The sequence below is a fragment of the Syngnathus scovelli genome, chromosome 3 (genome assembly GCF_024217435.2).
Source record: "Syngnathus scovelli strain Florida chromosome 3, RoL_Ssco_1.2, whole genome shotgun sequence".
Lineage (NCBI taxonomy): Eukaryota > Metazoa > Chordata > Actinopteri > Syngnathiformes > Syngnathidae > Syngnathus > Syngnathus scovelli.
Window position 1 is genome coordinate 12,664,881 of NC_090849.1, and position 18,708 is coordinate 12,683,588.

Below are 18,708 nucleotides of genomic sequence, written 5' to 3' on the forward strand. Positions count from 1 at the left end.
AAGAGTAGTGATGAGACAATTTATACAAAACCCCTTGAAAATACGTAATTGGGGATGGCGGATACATATAAACTTGCAATAAAGAAAATGCAGTCAAAAGTTTACCGTTTTCTAATTTACAGTGCTCTACATCAGAATTATATTTTTATTATAATTATTTTATATTTTCGTCATTGTGTACTGCTATCTATTGTACACACTTGTTTCAATTCAAAGCTAACAAAAATGACTACGACAGTGTAATGCCATCTAATTGGACTATTTAACAACAAATTACGTCATTACTTGTAATAAGTGCACAAGGCAGATAATGGGGACACATCATCAGCAATGGATTTACCATAATTTGCCTCACAGCACATTTTCACGTTGACTTGATCTGCAAAGTTCAAAGCGTAGAGCAAAATTAAATCACACAACAAAAGCTGATTTGAAGGTTGGCATAATTAATTTTTTTCTTGATTTAGAATTTTTTTGTCTTTGTTTTCCTGTAGCAAATAATAAAATAAAATGCCACTGGTGGTATGCAGACGTACTGTATGTAAATCGCCAAGTGGACGGCTTTGATTGACAGCGTCAGCAACCAATAATCAAGAAGCCGGCATTGGAGAGGCCGAGCTAAATTCGTGTGCGGTTGTGCACTTCAAGATGGCGCCACTGCAAATTTGTCTGAGTGAATCGTTACGTAGGTAGTGAGATCCTGATGAGATGGTTACATTATATGTAAAGGTGAGTATTCACTCAAGCTCATGTAAACTCAAAAGGCTTTGGTATTAAGATGATTGCTGTATGTGGACTGCAGTATTGTTTGTCGCTTGTTTGCTACTTAGCATTGACGCTAATGCTAGCAGGGCCCCGTTGCTTCATTGTAGCTAATCTGGAGAACGTTCATAGTATGTGGCTTGGTTGCGTGTTATTATGATTCAGTCACGACTAACAAGTATTCTTATCCAGGTATTATAACATTGACGGTGGTCGTCACCTATATATTTGCTGATTATGCTCTCACTGTTATTTTTTCCCTAGCTGCCAGAGGAATCGCTGGAGCATGATGATCGCAGCCTTGATCCCACATTAGGCTGAATGCATTGTGATTTCCAATAATTGAGACAGTGATTCTGAAAGCTGTCTACATTAATGAAAAGAACAATGTAGTCAGCTTAGCATATCCGTCTCTGATACGTGTTCTGTTCTGGATGTGCTTCTGCATGCATTCTACAAGAACAAATCAAGTTAGTTCATATCAGCTGATTCGTAAGTTTGAAAGAAGTTTAGATTCTGTAGAAAAACAATGGAAATAGATGATGTTCTACCACCTCTCCCTTTGGAGCCACCTCATGATTTTGGCCAAGATGAGGGCAGAGCACCTCCACCACCTCCCCTGCAAACGTCCAGTGACGCAGAGGTAATGGACGTTAGCTCTGGTGGTGATGGATACATATGCACCCTAGGGGATGTCGAAGCAAATCCGCAGCAGCCCCTCAGCACTGGCACAATTGCTTTCTGTAGCCAGCCCTCAAATGAGGCCAATTACTCCAACCCATCATGTCCCAGAACAGCTCGTCACGCTCCCCCTGTAATCAATTTTCTACCAGATAGCAAGCTGCTAAGGGATGTTAAGGTCCGTGTTAGCTTCATTGAAAGCAGCTGTAGCAAAGACAGGAAGGTTGTGTATACAGGTGAAGAGAAAGAGCGAGTTAATGATGATAGTTTAGACAATATGAATGGTGAGTTGGATTTCTCCAGTGATCAGAAACTAAGCCAAGGTAGCTCAGGAACAGTAGATGCAGATGGTAGGGTTTTGGAGGCTGACACAGACCTTGAGGACAAAGTAGAGTATGCCGTTCTGGATGAGTTGGATGACGGCTATGACAATTTCATGGATGATGAAGAAAATGGCGGCTTTCAGTCAGAGGTCAGAATTCAACAGGAGCAAGCAGATGGAGAGTCCATGGCTTACACGTACGAGGTAAGTTCATCTTCCTACCGCTGTCAACGTGTCTTGTCTTTCCTTAAATCTCCCACACAATAAGTGTGGTTATTGTTTAACAAGTTTTTTTCAAGACGTCTTCCTACTGATGCCTACATATGTCTTAAAAAACGATGGCATTCATCATCATCAGTAGCCCAAACATTTTGAAGCATACTCAAGTTAAGGCATCAAACATCAAATCTTTAACAGGTCAAGTCATTCCTCATCATCAATAACCAAGTTCTTCAAGGTTTAATTGTGGAATTTCATACGCATGCCCCCTCAGTCCCATGTTGTGATGTCTATCCCGAACTTCTTGGGCAATCTCAAACTTTAAAGGAGGAATTCGACAATGACGTTGACGCTTTGCTGGAGGAAGGCATGCCAGTCCCCAAAAAGATGCGTCCAGCAGAGGACAAATTTAGTGGCGACAGCGATCACCAATCAGACGGTGACGGAAGTGTACAACCCATGATGACCAAAATTAAAACTGTCATGAAAAGTAAGTGGCGACTGTTTGTTTTTAATTATGCACTGTTAAATGTTTTTAATTACCACACAGAAACTTAGTGAGACTTAAGTATTCTGCTGTCTGCATCAAAAATTTGTATAGAATCGCTACTAACTGATGTGTGCGTGTGTATGTATACGTTCTAGGCCGGGGACGTCCACCCACTGAGCCACTTCCAGATGGATGGATCATGACATTCCACAACTCAGGCATTCCAGTCTACCTGCACAGAGAGACCAGAGTCGTAACTTGGTCCCGACCCTACTTCCTTGGATCAGGCAGCATAAGGGTAACTAAGGCTAGGTTCACACCGCAGGTCTTAATGCTCAATTCAGATTTTATGTGGGAAATTCATTTTTTTGGAAAGAATATTTTGTAAAATTGTCTTTTCAATTTCCAGAGACGTCTACTAAATATCACCTCAATAAATGAAGCATCTGTGTTGCTTAATTCCTACTATCAATTTAAATGTCCATTTTATGCGGCATGTATTAAGTAGGATTAAATAAAATCTCAATTTCCCCTCAAAGCACTGATTTACACCTGCTAGGAGCTTGTTTTGGGCTTTGGATGGAGTATTGGTTGGCTGTATTCACATTACAAAAACATCTGATACGTGTACGATCTAGGGCCACATATAAAATTGATCCAGGTCGGATTTGAAAAAATATGACTTGAACCATTCAGACTGTGTCATAAAAAAATCTGATACAGGTTGCATACAGGCAAGAAAAATCTGATCTGGGCCGCATTTGTCTGCAGTGGGAAGCCTTAAATACATGAATTGGGTCAGCTTCGGCACAACAGTAGTAACTTTCTGTTGTAGATACGTCGCTATTCTATAATGAAAAAGTAGTCGTCTCAAACTTAAAAATTGCAGCTTTGAAACTTAGTCATGAGGTATGGGGTGTTTTTCTTTACTGTAGTATTTATCTTAAAACACTTTGTCCGCCACTATGATCTAGAAACATGATCCTCCAACCAGCAGCATCCCCTGCTTGCACTATAAGAAGATGAAGGAAAATGAGGAGAAGGAACTCAACGGCGTCGTGGATCGTCAAGCACAAGAGTTTCCTGTTAAGTCCAGCGTGGGGCTAAATGGTGACGACCATGTAGAGAACTCCAACAACACAGCTGAGGTGCCTGATCATGTTCCTGCCTCCAATTCTGCTGACACTGCCCTAGAGGGTGAGGGCATCACCAAAGACAGTCAGCCTGCTAAAGAGCCTCCACACTGCGACTTCGCTCAAGGAGCCCTAGGACAAGTCAAGGCCAAAGTGGAGGTGTGCAAGGACGAGTCCATTGGTAGGTCCAGGGTGTTTGAAAGGGAGAGTTTTTTTTGTTTTTTGTTTCCAAGATGGTATTAAATAAACCACTATGCTAACGCTATAAATACTTGACAGAACTTGAAGATTTTAGACAATACCTGGAAAAGTGCTTTGACTTTGAACAAGTGACGGTGAAGAAGTTCCGCACATGGGCTGAGCGAAGGCAGTTTAACAGAGACATGAAGAGGAAACAGGCTGAATCAGAGAGACCCATCCTACCTGCAAACCAGAAACTCATTACACTGTCAGTCCAAGATGCACCTACTAAGAAAGGTAGGTAAATTGCTGAATGATATTGATAGTGTTGTCTGTAAAATGAAAATTACTGCCACTTTTGTTCCAATCTGTATTCAATCTGTCGGTGTTGTTTTTGACTGAGCGATGAAGGTAATCATGCTCTTGTGTATTAACTCGCTTTATATTTATCAGAATTTGTCATCAATCCCAATGGGAAGTCTGAAGTTTGCATCTTACATGAATACATGCAACGTGTCCTTAAGGTTCGGCCTGTTTACAACTTCTTTGAATGTGGTAAGTTTTGCCTTGAGGAAAAAATATTTAAAAGTTCCCTGACACTCTTAAATTGAAGACTAAAGTTTCTTCTCCCTCACCCCCCCCCCAGTCATTGAACAATGTTTTTGTCCCTTGCAGAGAACCCAAGTGAACCCTTTGGCGCATCTGTCATTATAGACGGAGTCACCTATGGCGTAGGGACTGCAAGTAGCAAAAAACTTGCCAAAAATAAAGCTGGTAATTTGTTAACTGCACACTCTGTGGGATGTTGCATATCGTAATACCATATAAACTAGGGATGTAACGATAGCAGCCATATCTCTATTAAAAGTAGCACGTCTCTGTTAAAAAAAATCACTCGCTTCAGCCCACCACAGCATTGTGAGTGATGTTTCCGATTATTCATCTACTTTTCTATTATTCGTTTACTTGACTATGTTACTTGTATCTACCTCTCATGCACTGGATGGAGGTCTCCAATTTCATTGTACTATGTAGAATGACAATAAAGGTTTTCTGATTCTGATTTGGTGCCGCTGAGCCAATAGGAACACATGACAATAAAAGGACTAGACAAGCCTATTTTTTTTATCACTGTTGTTTTGCACAAAAACACAAACGTCTTGTACAAGTCACAGGAATATGCTGCCATTTTGGATGAGGTTTGATTCATAATCATACAAGTGCGAAGAAAGTAGGCCTGTAAGCATGCGTCGTGAATCCGATGGTGATTTTCCGTATATGCTCAATTTTTGTGCAAAATAGTCATTTATTGCAGTTATTAGTATTAAATAAGGGGCAATATTGTATTATCATGGGCTTTTTTTTGTTTTTTTTTCCTACAATGTCATCAGGTTTTATATAGTATCGTGAACATTTTTTAATATTGCCAACATCCCCACAGTATTGTGTGATTTGGGTATCGTTACATCCTTAATATAAAATGGTGTCACAATAGTGCGATTAAATATGGCTTTAATCATCTTCTGACAATTTCATTTGTCCTGCAGCAAGAGCCACACTGGAAATCCTTATACCTGACTTTGTGAAGCAGACTTCTGAGGAAAAGCCAATTGAGGCAGATGAACTTGAGGTACATCCAACCCTTCCCTAGCAACATGCATATCGTCAACTGTGTAGAGGTGAATTTCTCTTATCAAAAGCAACAGCAGGAGTAATGTGAGCGTTTTTACCACCCCGCAGTATTTTAACCATATCAGTATAGAAGACTCGAGAGTGTATGAGCTGACCAACAAAGCGGGGCTTCTTTCACCGTATCAGATTCTTCATGAGTGCCTTAAAAGGTGGGTGGAAAATATTGCACCCATACAAAGTCAGGGTTTAGTGCTTTTGAAAGCAATATGATGTGTGTATGGTAAAATCAAGTCAGTATCAACTTTTTTCCTACACCCCATGAGCCTTTGAGTAAAAGATGGTTGTGACTTTATTAACGTTATTAACTATTCTTTTTCTTTTCACTTTATTAGAAACCATGGGATGGGAGACACTAGCATAAAATTTGAGGTCATACCAGGGAAGAATCAGAAGAGTGAATATGTGATGACTTGTGGGAAGCATACTGTGCGTGGTTGGTGTAAGTGATTTCCTTTCTGACAGATTTTCTGTGACGACTGCGATTCATGGAGTCATTCAAATATAAATTTTGGGTGTTAAGCTTGCATTGCTAACAATTCTGCACCTCAGATGACTAAAGTGCACACATTTCTTTGTTTGATCTCTGCAACCAGGCAAGAACAAGAGGGTTGGTAAACAGTTAGCATCTCAGAAGATTTTGCAAATGCTTCATCCTCATGTGAAGAACTGGGGCTCACTGCTACGAATGTATGGCCGAGAGAGTAATAAGATGGTCAAGAAGGTAGGTTTTAATTTTCACAGAGTAATGATTGAATTCATATTTTTGTCCAGAGCACTGTTGCTCACAGTCCATTACGGTCACTCACCTCACAGTGGCATGCGGCTGCCCACCACCATTTACTAGGCGAGCGTGCTGCGTAAATGTCTCAATAACGTTGCTGTACCTCTTTCATTGTATAGGAAAGTTCAGACAAAAGTGTGATTGAGCTGCAGCAGTTTGCTAAAAAGAATAAACCAAACCTTCATATCTTGAATAAACTACAAGAAGAGATGAGGAAACTGGCAGCACAAAGGGTAAGTGTTCAATGTTGAAGCTTTATCCTAAGCCATCAAAGGCTAACTAGATTATTATTTTATTTTTCTTAAATATTAATTTAAATTCCCCCTCTATTTTCTCTATTGAGTCGTAAAAGTCGCATGTCACAATGATGAAAGTTTTTGAAATATCTTGGTTTCATTGTTTTTAATCACAGAAACTTGGAGATTTTTTTTTTCATCCTCAATCTTGCTCAGAACGTCTAAATATCCAACTTGATGATTCACTCTCCCTTGCATGAATGCATATCCAAACATAACACAGTCCCTACTTTGTTCTGTGCACGGCACCAGTGAATGCTGCTACCCAGTGACATGGCCCTTACACACATTTACTTTTGGGCGAATGGGGTGCTAATGGCCCCAAAAGTCTTCTGTTGCTGTTGTCAGTCCATTTTCTGATTTCGGTAGAGTACGCACATACATTTTACGATTCGATTAGGGCCTTCAGTAGTCACTGAAGAATAAGCGTCATAGTTGTATGTTTGTATTTTTAGGAGGAAACTAGGAAAAAACCCAAGATGACCATCATGGAATCTGCCCAGCCGGGAAGTGAACCTCTCTGCACTGTTGATGTCTAACCAGAAAGCTAGCCAGACACCACACTCGCTCTCTTTCAGCACTCCCATCATCATTGACATGTAGGATGGTAGATCATGTTACGTCATACTGCTTGCTTCTTGTCTGTGTGTAGTTAGATTGGCTGGTAGACATCAGGGTAGGACAAAATGCACTAACAGACCATAGCGCAATTACCATCTACCTCTCTAGATGCATCCCATCTTTGGTACAAGGAGAAAGTCACCCTGGGTGCAGTTAAGATGGCATGTTAGAAACATTGTACAAATACAATGCATGCACATCAGACTGTAACAACCACTACCTACCATGGCTTTGTTTTCAAGTGTCTTAATAGCTTCATTTCAATACCAGCACCTGTGTTTTTATTAGTGTGTAACAAATTTGAAAGGGACTACTTATATTTATGCCATTATTGGGAAACAAAGTGACTTGCATTTTATGGGCTTGAGTTATGGCTAGTATGGTGGAGTACATTATTGATTCATGATTTTTTTATTTTTTTTCTTCTCTCCCCTTCCAAATTGACTTGGTCTGCATGCTTGAAAACGTGTTGTGATGTGATGAGTAGGTACTCTGAACAATTGTTATGCACTTGTGTCCTGTCCAAGAGATTTGTTGCTGACTTTTTAGCCCGCCTCCCCGGCCACAGTCATTTCTTTACCAGTCTTTACTTGACAACACTGTTTGGATATTTAAGCCGTGCACACCAAGTTAGCTTTGTATTTTGGTGTTCTTAACTTAAATAAATGGTCTACATGTTGCCTTAGCTAATCCTTTTCACTAAGGGCCTTGGGTATATTGATTGGACCTAAAACTTGCGTGAAAAGACCAAGTCCTCACTTCCAAAATAAAGCATTTACCTAGCAAATTAGTATTTTTAAAAGATATGTCCACAGCATGACTTGAGGTATTTATCTACTTTGTATCAGTTTTGTATGTTTACCTTTATGCTGACAGCTGACTACGTATGACAGTACGTATACATACAATATATTGCGCAGAATGCAACCATGAAAATTTACTTGGAAGGCTGTCACATCATTTTAGTCCAACACGCGCTTCTGAAACTGTATACCAAAGCCTAAAATCCAGTCATATGCATTTTATAGACTACCTAATGTTGCTGCAAACTTTGCCATTAAAAGAATATCTGTAAAAGATGCTAAAATAGAAAACTGCTGTGCATTAAAGTATTTGGCTTGTCTATTTCAGTTGTGAGGCTGAGATTTTGGTTAGTTTTAATGATTTTATTTCTTTCATTGTGTATATGTGTTAAGTGTTTCAGTGTGAGAATTGCTTGTACATGTTATGCTCTTCTTGACTTGCACCAGTGACTTCTTTGGGACGGTGTTGCCTACAGAATGAAGTATAGTATGTATTGTAACAGGAACTTCATGACTGGTGATGTTTGTTATGCAAAATAAAATGTATTGACTAATGTCTGTGGTATTCAAAAGACCATAGAAATATTATTAGACTGTCTGATAATTTAGTAGGTCCCAAATCAGTGTTTTGGAAATGTTTTATTCCAAAAGAAATAGACAGCACAAATTAAGTAGTAAAAGGAAAAACATTTTCTGCAATTTTTTGTTGTTGAGCTCTACATAGAACGGAAAAAAAAAAAAAGCTGTTCAGTTTCATTAGACATGCATGTTTGAGCATCATTTGCAAGGGAACTTTTCAAGATGAACATATAGATTCTTCTGGATCGTTGGTCTGCCGCTGGGAGTTGTACTCCACTCTCTCAAAGAGCAGAACCATCTCAAAGTGCGCCGTCTGAGGAAACATATCCACAGCTGTGGCTCGTACAGGCTGGAACGGTGTTCCATGAACTCTGTTGGAGGGTGCCCTGCACAGGCTATAGAGCATTTTTTTTTAAAATTAGCTGATAGTAAACATGGAGGATTTGGCTATATGAAAATGTTTAAAACTCACTCAATGAAGTTATTCATGGCCGCCTTGGCATTGCACGCCACATAAATCAGCCTCTTAAGATTCTCTGCTCTCCTGATGGCAAGTATCACCTTGGAATCTGCAATTAAGACAGCACCCCCTTAAAAGTTAACCATCCCATTTTGACATTTTAAGTTTTCTAAACTTACGTAAGCCTGCCCTTGGTGGATCCACAATGGCCGTCAGGTTTGGTGACACATGAGCATTGAGAATACTTGGGAACAAAACTTCAGCTTTCCCGCAGTGAAACTCAACATTGCTGAGCCCTTGAGTTGAAAAAGATGAAAAGCCAACATTTCTAACAAACAGCACTTGAAATTCACTTTTCACACACTCACCGTTAAGTTTCGCATTAACTCGAGCATCCTCCACTGCCTCCTGGCAAAGTTCAATTCCAATTACTTTCTTGACCCTCTGCACAAAAAAACCCCACCAGTAATTGTTTAGCAGTAGTCTGTATAGATGATGAGCGCTACAAAGCTGCATAGCCTACACAACTACACGTATGTCCCAGTCATTACCTTAGCCAGAGAAATGCCAATAGTTCCTGTCCCACAGCAAACATCCAGAACCGTGCTGTCCTGATCCAGTTGCGCCCATTCCCCAACAGTAGAGTACAGAACCTCTGCTCCTGCTGTATTTATCTATCAGAGTGCACAAAAGATAGAAGAAAATCAACATGAGCTTTTTAAACTGTTATTGAGAGACTGACCTCAAAGTGTTGACAGGAACACCAAGGATACTAAGTAATAGGCAGAAAGGTTTCTTACCTGGAAGAAAGAATGAGGAGATATTCTGAATTTCAAACCAAGAAGTTCCTCATGGATGCAGCCATCTCCTGCCACCAGCTCACAAGGCAAGTCTTCCATGTTAGGAGATTTCCTTTGGCCGCAAAGAGAAAATTCATTTTTTGATAAATATGTACCTGTCATCAAATCACAAACCTGCGACTTTAATATTAGATGCCTTTACAGCTTGCATAATAAACCAAGTACAAAGTAATTGTAGCGTAGTATCACGTGCCCTCTTGTCAAATTCTTACCGTTTTGCTATGTCTCTTCTCTTAAATGTTAAAAGATCATGAAACATGTAAACATGAAAAATACCCAGAGTGAACATAATATAATATGAGGGGGGGGGGGGGTCTACATCGCCTCACCTTTGGCCCTCTTTGACAAAATAGAGAGAGGTGATGCCGCTGTCTTTGCCCTCTCCCTCAGAAAAGTATTTCTTCATGGAGCTCTTTAATGCATCAAGTTCTGTTTCTTCAAGTTTCTAGTGAGTTGTTGAACATGTGCAATTAGTCAGAAACTCCAGGGAAACAGCAGTGAATTCATGTGAGTGCCTACCCTACAGACAAACGTCATTACCTGTGGGTTGAAGAATACTATAGCCATAGCTTGCTTGGTCCTGGTGGTCCGAACAGTCAGCTGCTTCCAGTGTCCTTCGTACGTTTCGGGACTGTACACGGTGTAAGGAGTTGACCTATGACATCGGGTCACATTAGTATCACAAATGGAATCAAGCACAAAGCATAAAATGACAACATTACGATAATAACAAATATTTTATTAAACAAAACCTATGAAATGTCTTCATATTGGATTATCTTTTATTCTTTAGGATATTGTTTTGTGTTGGTCATTGACTGAAGGAATTCTGGATAGTCTTTTTTTCTGTCCCTTGTGTCATAGATGACCTACAGTTTGAACATAATAGTTTAGAGTTTGAAGTGTCAACAGCAGATACTCCTAATATTGTGAACATCCCCTTTTCTACCTTTTTTTTTCTTTTTTACTAAGCAATATCACGAATACGAAGTCTTGTTGAATTGTAATAATCTACTGGTACCTTGTTTCCCATTTGACCACAAAGAAATGGACCATGATGTCTGGACCATACTACTGCAGTTTATAGTCCAGTGCGTGCGGCCTACCTTTAGATTTTCCATGATTTTTTTTTTTTTTCATATTGTAAGAGGATTTTTTTTGGTAATATGGGTAATAGAGATTTAGTTTAATTACACATTTAATTAGACATTTAATTTAAAACACCTACGATTTATAATCCAGTGCATTTTATATATGAACAAATTTTACCCTAATTTTAGCTGATGCGGCTTATAGTATTCAAGTGTGACTTATAGTCCAGAAATGACAGTACTCAAAACCTGGAATGATCTTTATAGTCACATAGTACGATTATTCTGAACAGTATTATTTGAGCTTAAGTAATACATAGGAGTTTCACTTTTGAACACTTGAAATAAAACACATTCTTTTCACACACCTGATGAATTTTTGAAAGTCGTGGACAACTTTCTTGGCCTGGGTTGAGACGTGGCACGCCTCCTGCGGCCCCACCACATCACAGGAGCCTCCTTTATATTTCCCCAGACGGAAGCCAACGGTCTTATCCTCCCCATCAGCACCCACTGAGATGAGGAACTCGCACTTGTTTCTGTACTCTGTCTGTCAGCATACACAAGGGTTAGACACCACTGTATTTGAATACAGAATATTTAAGATCAAACTTAGCCACAAAGGTATCCCCCAAAGCATAGTGAGACATTCCAATAAATGGTGCTTGGACTTAAACAATCTACAATAGTTTAGATATCGGACAGTGTGACTTACATTCTGCTGGGAAGTGCTACTGGAGGATGATGTGCAGTACGGGAGCCCCATTGGCCCCTCTAAACTAACTACATTGGTATTATATTATTAATTATAATAACTTAAGTTTCTGGAATGTTAAATACACCAGTATGTGGATGCACGAAAAGAAACTAATATAATAAATAAATATAATGAATATAATGCTTTTGAAAATTTAAATGTCACCCCCCCCCCCAAAAAAAAATCTAATGTAATATGCACATTACCACTTATTAATTCAAATGCAAAATTGTTGAATTGCTAAACATAAAATGTTGTAGTGGTTAAAAAGCAGATGGATTTTGCATGTTTAATTCATATTCCACAAATGAAGCATTTATCAGCACACTGTTTCGACTAGTTGCACAGCACAGAACATAATACAAAGAAAATTTTGGAGTTGAATTCCCCGTCAAACAAAGACTCCACCTGAGCTGAAAACACAATATGTCCATTACAGAAATTCCGCAACATTGTTCTGACACAAACCTGTGAAGGGGATGGATGAATTGCTTCCAGTGGACAGCACATTCTGTTGTGTTTTCCTTTGACGTCAAAAAGCAAGGGCACCATGGCTTTGTTGGTGCTTGCAATTTCTCTAATGGGAAAATGACATAGTGGTCAGTTATTTTTTTTCCGACGTTGCCATAGAAACAGATGACATGCCCTCACTTGGCCAGCCTCTGCAGAACCGCTACGGCATCTTGCTCCTTCGTCCTGAGCTGCTCCTCATAGGGAACATTCCACAGGGGAGTCACCGCGTTGGCGATCTGGACGCTAAGCGGCTCCTCCTTCTCATCACCTTCTGCTCGCTTGGAAGGAGGCTGCCCTCCCAAACCTTCACCCTCCTCATTCTTCCTCTTCCTCTGAATGGGATCGGCTTTAGGCTTGGCCAGTCTGACGCTCAACACCTGGCCCTTCCAGTGCATGCCATGCACCATCTTCATGGCCTTGTCACGCTCCTCCTCATTCTTAAAGGTGACAAACGCAAACGTCTGCTTGCCAAACAGCTTGATCTTGTGTGGGTTGAGGCCGTGCTTGGCCAGAAACTTCTTCAGGTCGTTGAAGCCAACGAACTTGGGCAGATTCCGGATCTCCACTTTGAAAATCTCGGACGTAAAAAGGTCTTGCTTGATGTAGCCATATATGTTCTGCTCCGATGCCACCTCACCTTCTCCTGCAGTGCCAACGTTCTCTGAGGAGTCTGTGGGGAGGTCAGCTGTGTCCCTCTCCTCCGGGGGGGCTTTTTCAGCCACAGGGTTGCTACTACAGTCTGCCATGATACTATTGCCGGGGAAAAATTATTTACTCGTTTAAAGAATAAGAAACACAAAATAAACATAGTGAATAATCAAGCTGAAATGATGAATTGATCAACTACTCAATGATTAGCAAATTAATCAATAACCATTTTTGATGATCGATTTATCATATTGAGACCTAGTTTAATTTAAAATTGTCCAAATCCTGGTAAGTCTCTGCTGACTCCCATTCAACACGAGTTTGAATGTGATATCTGAGCACAGCAACACCCCCACGTATAGATATGCAGACTTGTGCAACCACATCACGAGTAGTTTGATTTTAGGTACCCTCTCAAAATGATTTTATTTTGATTCAACTGATTTGTGCAGGTAATAGGTCACATTCATATTAAAAAGTTGTTTAATTCACCTTGATCTTGTTTACATTTGTCACAAACATCTGTCATTTACCTTTAGCGAGTAAACTATATTTCTAATGTAACAACACAAACATGGGGGTAAACTTTTCATTTAAAAAATACTTTTAATACATTAGCGTTGGAAAGCAACAGAGTTGGCTGTTCAAAACAGAATATCAGCAAAACTAGAACGACATTGTCATGCTTGCACGATACAAAGCTAGAGGTTTTAGTATATTTGGAGTGGTACCTTAAACCTTCTTGTGGTACGTTTCATAACACGGTAACGATTCCGGGAGCCGACATGTTGTTGAAACCACGTGGCGTTGACTAGGGATGTGCATTCCAGTTCTTTTAAGTGAACTGACTCTTTAGAATCAGTTCGCTCAAAAGAGCCGTTCAAACGAATCGTTCAAGGAATCGAATGAGTAATTTGCACTTCCAGTTCATCGCGAGAACGGATCAGTGAGGGAACGAATCCTGACTTTCCAGTTCGCGAACGAGTTAATGAGTGAACTGCCTTTCCGTGCATCAACGGATCAGTCAATGAACGTGTTGCGTCTCCCTCCTGGCGTGAACTACGTAAGCCAGAATGTCGATTTACGATTTGCCAAGGAAAGAAAGAACCACTCACTGAACGCCACTTCTTTTATGCACGTTTTCTCCAAGCTAATGGCTAACTTTATTGCATGAAGGGATGCGCCGTTATGCAACAACGGGGAGATTATGCTTCTCTTTGGGTAATCTTGATTTTATAACATTTATAGTAGTTTTTAAATAACGTGTATGCATATATACGCCTAAATATTGTTATCCAATATATCTGCCTGCAATTTCACATTGGATTGCTGGTTTGAAATTTACTTTTAATATTATTATTATTTTTAATAAACATTAATGTTAAAACTTGTCTGGTGTTTTATTCCTTGTTTTTATTTTCGCCAATTAAAACATAAAAATCAGACATTTGTTTAACTGCTTTATATGACAATATGTGTACGTACACCTCTGGACACTTCAATAGGTACACTACACGAGGTTAAATAAATAAGATTTAATTGCACAATTAAAGCAGATTTCAGTATATTCTCAAATCTGGGATCGAACCAAGCTCTTACCGAGCAAGAGCCCGTGTTACTAACCAGTCAACTATTTCGACCTAGTAGCCTGTGGTCGTTCTTTTGAACGAATCGTTCACTCACGAGCCAACACTAGCGTGGACTGCGAACTTTGAACTTTCTTAAAGTGGTACACGCATTTGCTACTTTCCGATGAGGTCTCTATTTCTCATGTATTTCAAGAGTGGAGGGCTTTTTGAAAGTATAATATTATATATATATATATATATATATATATATTACAATATTATTATTCCTATATAGGAACGGTAGGAATGTGAAAAATGTTCAGACAGGCACAGTGAGAATAATCCACATGAATAACTTCCTCGTTAGTATTTATTTTATTACACTCGACCATCTGAGTAACAGATTATGATTATTATTATTATTTTATTATTATTATTGTTAAGACAAAACATTTTTTTTTTTTACATGGAAAACAGATTACATAACAATCAATACAAATCCACCAATGTTGCCATAATTGACTGAAGAATATTTCATGTTTTGTTTCTTGGGAATGTGTAACTACAGAAAAAGTATTTCCTGGCCACCCGACGCACGTCGGATGGTGATGACGCAATGGGCAAATTCGGCGCGCGAAACCCTCAACAGGAAGTGAGAGGAGTTGAGGAAAAACGGCGGCCAGTTTGGGATTTGAATCTTCAAGTTAACTTCAAAATCTGAAAACATCTACAATATTATGGCTGACCCAAAGGTGAGGCCATGACTAGTCTGTCATCGAAAGAGTTCGGATTGATTTGAAATAAGAATTTGTGGAATAAACCAGTAGTAATTGGCCGAAGTTGGAAAGGATTCTGCGACTCAAACTGCCGACAATGAGTTGGCGATGCTACCAAAGCTAATTGGCGGAGTTCATGCTATACGTTACCCACATTTTAAAAAGAATAAGATATTATGCCCAACTTTTCCCGTGAGTGAGGGTTGACTTGACTTTCAAGTGTTTTTAAGGTGCTTTTCGTGAGAGCGCTCAAGTGTGCAGCCAGTGAGCATGTCACCGCTAGCTGCCAAATCTCATTACTAACGTGTTTGGATGCTAATGGCTACATCGATGTTAAATTATTCTTTGAATATTGACAAGATTGCCAAAGTCCTTTGAGCTATATGTTGCACTTCTGTACAACCAAGTGTTTGGGTTATGGGTTGTATGAACTGGCCTTAGCAAGGTTTCCTTGCCATTGTCCGCCAGGCACAACAGTTGCTAGCTGCAATCAAGCTAATGTTAGCATGTATCAGCGTGTTTCTCACATTACATGCAGATTACGCAATCTCGATTATACGATTAGACTGGCTAAATAAATTCACGCCATGTAATTTGCCAGTCAACTACTTTATAATTACACGTCTCAAAAGTACATTGCTCTACGCAAGCATCCTTGCGCAAGGCCTCAATTCTAGACGAGCTAACTTTAGAGTAACTTATCCCTTACACATAGTTTCAAAATAAATAAATAAACGAAATAAAGGAAATTAGTGTACCTTTAAAGGAACCCATTTGTTTTATATACTGTGTAAATGTCTACGTTTCAGTGGTTCGTTGTTGTTGTTTTTTGTGGGTACATTAGTTCTGCTGGCCACTCCTTAGTTGATGGTTTTCTGTCCACCCCGACTTGCCCGATATATGACTAATATAAACTTGAATTGTAATGATTAATTTTAAAAATGAGCATCAAAGTCCAACTCTTACAACAGTTTTGCAGCAAGCATCAGAAATGATCAATTCTTGTCTGTCACCATCAGGACCAAGAAGAGCATGAAACCACTGCAGAAATTCTAGAAGACACCAATCATGACCCTCAGTTTGAACCAATCGTGAACCTTCCTGAGCAGGAAGTGAAAACGTTAGAAGAAGATGAGGAGGAACTTTTCAAAATGTACGTAGCAATACTAGTCTGATCAGTCTTTTACGTGTTGCATTTTGTCATTATTGTGGATATGTGGATAATGTTTTTTTTTGCAGGCGAGCTAAGCTCTACCGGTTTGCCTCTGAAATTGATCCCCCTGAATGGAAGGAGAGAGGCACTGGTGATGTCAAGCTGCTCAGACACAAAGACAAGGGCACAATTCGCCTTCTGATGAGGAGAGATCGTACTTTGAAGCTTTGTGCTAATCATCAGAGTGAGTCTAGTGACTGCTTGGGCCTCATTTCATAGCATTTCATATCAGTAGTGAATTTGGAAGATGCTTAAAACTAATTTGAGAAATGCTTAACTGTGTTGCATTGTATGCTTTTGCAAACCTCGCACATGCAGTGACATCTATGGTGTCAACAATTCATCCTGCTTCTAATCTATGTTCATGCGGTTCTCCTTGTGATTATCAGTTGTACCAATGATGGAGCTGAAGCCCAACGCTGGCAGCGACAGAGCCTGGGTGTGGAACACACTAGCAGATTATGCTGATGAAGAACCCAAACCTGAACTTCTGGCCATCCGGTTTTTAAATGCAGAAAGTAAGCCGCCCCCACCCCCTCCCCCCTAGATTTGGAGTTGCATTCTTTAGAAGTTAGTTTTTGTCAATGTAATGTGATTTGAACGAATTAATCCTATTCTGTCCGCAGATGCGCAGAAGTTCAAAGTGAAGTTTGATGAATGCAAAGATGTGGTCAAAAACAAACAAGATGGATCAGGTATGTAAGCATTTTTCATTTCCTACGTTGTATCAACTCACCAAGTGTTAATAGCACTAACATTAATATTTTTGTAATACAACGACAATATTTTTTAACCAACACTCATGTTGAGTCAACAATTGTACTTTTTTTCTGAGATGGATGTGTGAACCGAGTTTAAGATGGCTCTATTTTCCGTATCAACGGCAGACACACTCTGTTCTTTGCTGCTTACTCCAGCTCAGGACTTTTTCTGTCTGCTACATGAACATGCAGAGTGGAGAACCCGACTGGATTGCGTCAAATCCTGTCTCACTTTGCTTTGCTACAACAAAATAATCACACCTGGTCGTAAAATGGCCTTCCGTTAGCAGGCAAACGTTCTTGGAAATGATGAAACCGGTGTGTGTACGCGTGTGTGAGACAAACTTGACTTTTTGTGACTCATTTTCAACACAGACAATGCTGATAGTGCAATCAAAGTGGTGGAGAAACTGGAAGAGCTCTCGGTAAAAGACAAGAACGAAGGTGAAAAAGAGGAGACCAAGCAGGTGAAGGCTGAGGAAAAGAATTGAGAAGCAAGAACTTTCTATACCGGTCTTCAATTGAACCGTTTTCCTCTTTTTCTACAATAGACTCTAAGTGAACTGAATTTGGACACTTGACATATTAGTTTTTTTTTAATGATCCGTTTTGCCTCACAAGTCCTTAATACCACTTTGAACAAACAAGTAAAATAATCAAAGTCTGAAAATGAAGCCACCTTTCTTCTGACCCCTTATCTTGGAATGCCACACTTTTCAATTCTGCTCATCAACACTTTAATGTTACTTGTGACAAACTGTGAAGAGGCTTGTGATAGAGATGATTCCCACATTGGGGTATTTAGGATTTTTGGTTTTTTATTATTATTTTTGTGAGGAAGAGGATTATGTAGCCTGCTTGTTAGCAGCACAGGGTCAGGGACCAGGCATCATAGAAGAGCATTATCTGTTACATCCCATGATGCATTTCAACAGGCTTTCTTGACCTGTCCATGCTTTTGCTGTTCCTGGCATCAAGTAAATAAATTTTTTGTCAGTGGAGACATGTAGAAGTTTTTTTCTCCCGCTCAGGCCCATTGTGACATCACATTAATGTGGGGCCAATCATCATAGGGTCACTGCAGTTTTGGGCCATCAGATGCACTTAACCTAAATGTCATTTTGTTTCAAACATCTGAACGTTAGTAAGTCCAAAGTCAACGGTTTGTCAGTTTGCCATAGCGCTACTCCAACTGAAGTTTCTCATCACCAGGAATTCTCTCTGTAACATTCCCAGATTACTTCAGGCATGTGAAATCTGTCCCCAGCCATCCTTCCTGCTCACCTCCATTTCTTCTCACCAACCATTTCTGAACCTCAAAAATGCATCCAAGTGCCAGTGCATCTGTAAATACTTGTACATGGATGAAATGTTGCTTCTCATTTGCACTCAAAATGATTGGAAATGTTTCTTCCAGCTTTGAATAAAACACTGTCAACCACTTTTGCATCCACTTAAGCATTATTATAACAAGTGGGCTTATATTCCTTGAATTATAATTT

At 39.6% G+C, this 18,708-nt stretch overlaps 3 protein-coding genes and 1 non-coding gene across 7 annotated transcripts; 3 read left to right on the forward strand and 1 right to left on the reverse strand.

Moving 5' to 3' along the window:
- Positions 1 to 611: 611 nt before the first annotated feature.
- Positions 612 to 8,534, forward strand: dgcr8 (DGCR8 microprocessor complex subunit). Of its 2 annotated transcripts, XM_049762901.1 has the most exons (14): positions 612 to 729; positions 1,027 to 1,969; positions 2,312 to 2,474; positions 2,630 to 2,772; positions 3,449 to 3,788; positions 3,887 to 4,084; positions 4,241 to 4,342; positions 4,463 to 4,561; positions 5,335 to 5,417; positions 5,528 to 5,628; positions 5,812 to 5,918; positions 6,073 to 6,200; positions 6,380 to 6,493; positions 7,012 to 8,534. In XM_049762901.1, the coding sequence occupies exons 2-14, from the start codon at positions 1,292 to 1,294 to the stop codon at positions 7,093 to 7,095; spliced, it is 2,340 nt and encodes a 779-aa protein (XP_049618858.1). In that variant the 5' UTR covers positions 612 to 729; positions 1,027 to 1,291; the 3' UTR covers positions 7,096 to 8,534. The 2 variants fall into 2 exon arrangements, with proteins under 2 accessions (XP_049618858.1, XP_049618859.1); XM_049762902.1 differs by lacking the exons at positions 612 to 729; positions 1,027 to 1,969 and adding an exon at positions 1,976 to 2,182 and having other exon boundaries at positions 2,259 to 2,474.
- Positions 8,535 to 8,600: 66 nt separating this feature from the next.
- Positions 8,601 to 13,737, reverse strand: trmt2a (tRNA methyltransferase 2 homolog A). Of its 2 annotated transcripts, none has more exons than XM_049762909.1 (12): positions 13,620 to 13,737; positions 12,379 to 12,990; positions 12,196 to 12,304; positions 11,339 to 11,520; positions 10,420 to 10,534; positions 10,209 to 10,324; positions 9,820 to 9,931; positions 9,571 to 9,693; positions 9,388 to 9,463; positions 9,199 to 9,315; positions 9,032 to 9,128; positions 8,601 to 8,954 (listed from the first exon to the last, which is right to left on the reverse strand). In XM_049762909.1, exons 2-12 carry the CDS (start codon positions 12,984 to 12,986, stop codon positions 8,777 to 8,779), a joined length of 1,833 nt encoding a protein of 610 aa, XP_049618866.1. In that variant the 5' UTR covers positions 12,987 to 12,990; positions 13,620 to 13,737; the 3' UTR covers positions 8,601 to 8,776. The 2 variants fall into 2 exon arrangements, with proteins under 2 accessions (XP_049618866.1, XP_049618867.1); XM_049762910.2 differs by having other exon boundaries at positions 12,379 to 13,014; positions 13,620 to 13,678.
- Positions 13,738 to 15,044: 1,307 nt separating this feature from the next.
- ranbp1 (RAN binding protein 1) lies at positions 15,045 to 18,647 on the forward strand. 2 transcript variants are annotated; one of them, XM_049762942.1, is made up of 7 exons: positions 15,045 to 15,208; positions 16,252 to 16,385; positions 16,472 to 16,629; positions 16,835 to 16,963; positions 17,072 to 17,140; positions 17,582 to 17,673; positions 18,443 to 18,647. In XM_049762942.1, the coding sequence occupies exons 1-7, from the start codon at positions 15,194 to 15,196 to the stop codon at positions 18,458 to 18,460; spliced, it is 615 nt and encodes a 204-aa protein (XP_049618899.1). In that variant the 5' UTR covers positions 15,045 to 15,193; the 3' UTR covers positions 18,461 to 18,647. The 2 variants fall into 2 exon arrangements, with proteins under 2 accessions (XP_049618899.1, XP_049618898.1); XM_049762941.1 differs by having other exon boundaries at positions 17,582 to 18,647.
- LOC125965914 (small nucleolar RNA SNORA77) lies at positions 17,329 to 17,457 on the forward strand. The gene has a single exon (XR_007480009.1). It is a non-coding gene; the product is annotated as a small nucleolar RNA SNORA77 (small nucleolar RNA).
- Positions 18,648 to 18,708: the final 61 nt, after the last annotated feature.

What these genes read in the sequence shown, in the direction of transcription:
- dgcr8 (XM_049762901.1), top strand. Translation starts at nt 1,292, where the DNA reads ATGGAAATAGATGATGTTCTACCACCTCTCCCTTTGGAGCCACCTCAT. An exon ending in AGATGCACCTACTAAGAAAG is followed by an intron (nt 4,085 to 4,240) that starts GTAGGTAAATTG and finishes TATATTTATCAG; the next exon opens with AATTTGTCATCAATCCCAAT. An exon ending in CTTCATGAGTGCCTTAAAAG is followed by an intron (nt 5,629 to 5,811) that starts GTGGGTGGAAAA and finishes TCACTTTATTAG; the next exon opens with AAACCATGGGATGGGAGACA.
- trmt2a (XM_049762909.1), bottom strand. Translation starts at nt 12,986, where the DNA reads ATGGCAGACTGTAGTAGCAACCCTGTGGCTGAAAAAGCCCCCCCGGAG. An exon ending in TAGTATTCTTCAACCCACAG is followed by an intron (nt 10,325 to 10,419) that starts GTAATGACGTTT and finishes ACAACTCACTAG; the next exon opens with AAACTTGAAGAAACAGAACT. An exon ending in TTTGTCAAAGAGGGCCAAAG is followed by an intron (nt 9,932 to 10,208) that starts GTGAGGCGATGT and finishes TTGCGGCCAAAG; the next exon opens with GAAATCTCCTAACATGGAAG.
- ranbp1 (XM_049762941.1), top strand. An exon ending in GAGGAGGAACTTTTCAAAAT is followed by an intron (nt 16,386 to 16,471) that starts GTACGTAGCAAT and finishes TTTTTTTTGCAG; the next exon opens with GCGAGCTAAGCTCTACCGGT. An exon ending in GCTTTGTGCTAATCATCAGA is followed by an intron (nt 16,630 to 16,834) that starts GTGAGTCTAGTG and finishes TGTGATTATCAG; the next exon opens with TTGTACCAATGATGGAGCTG.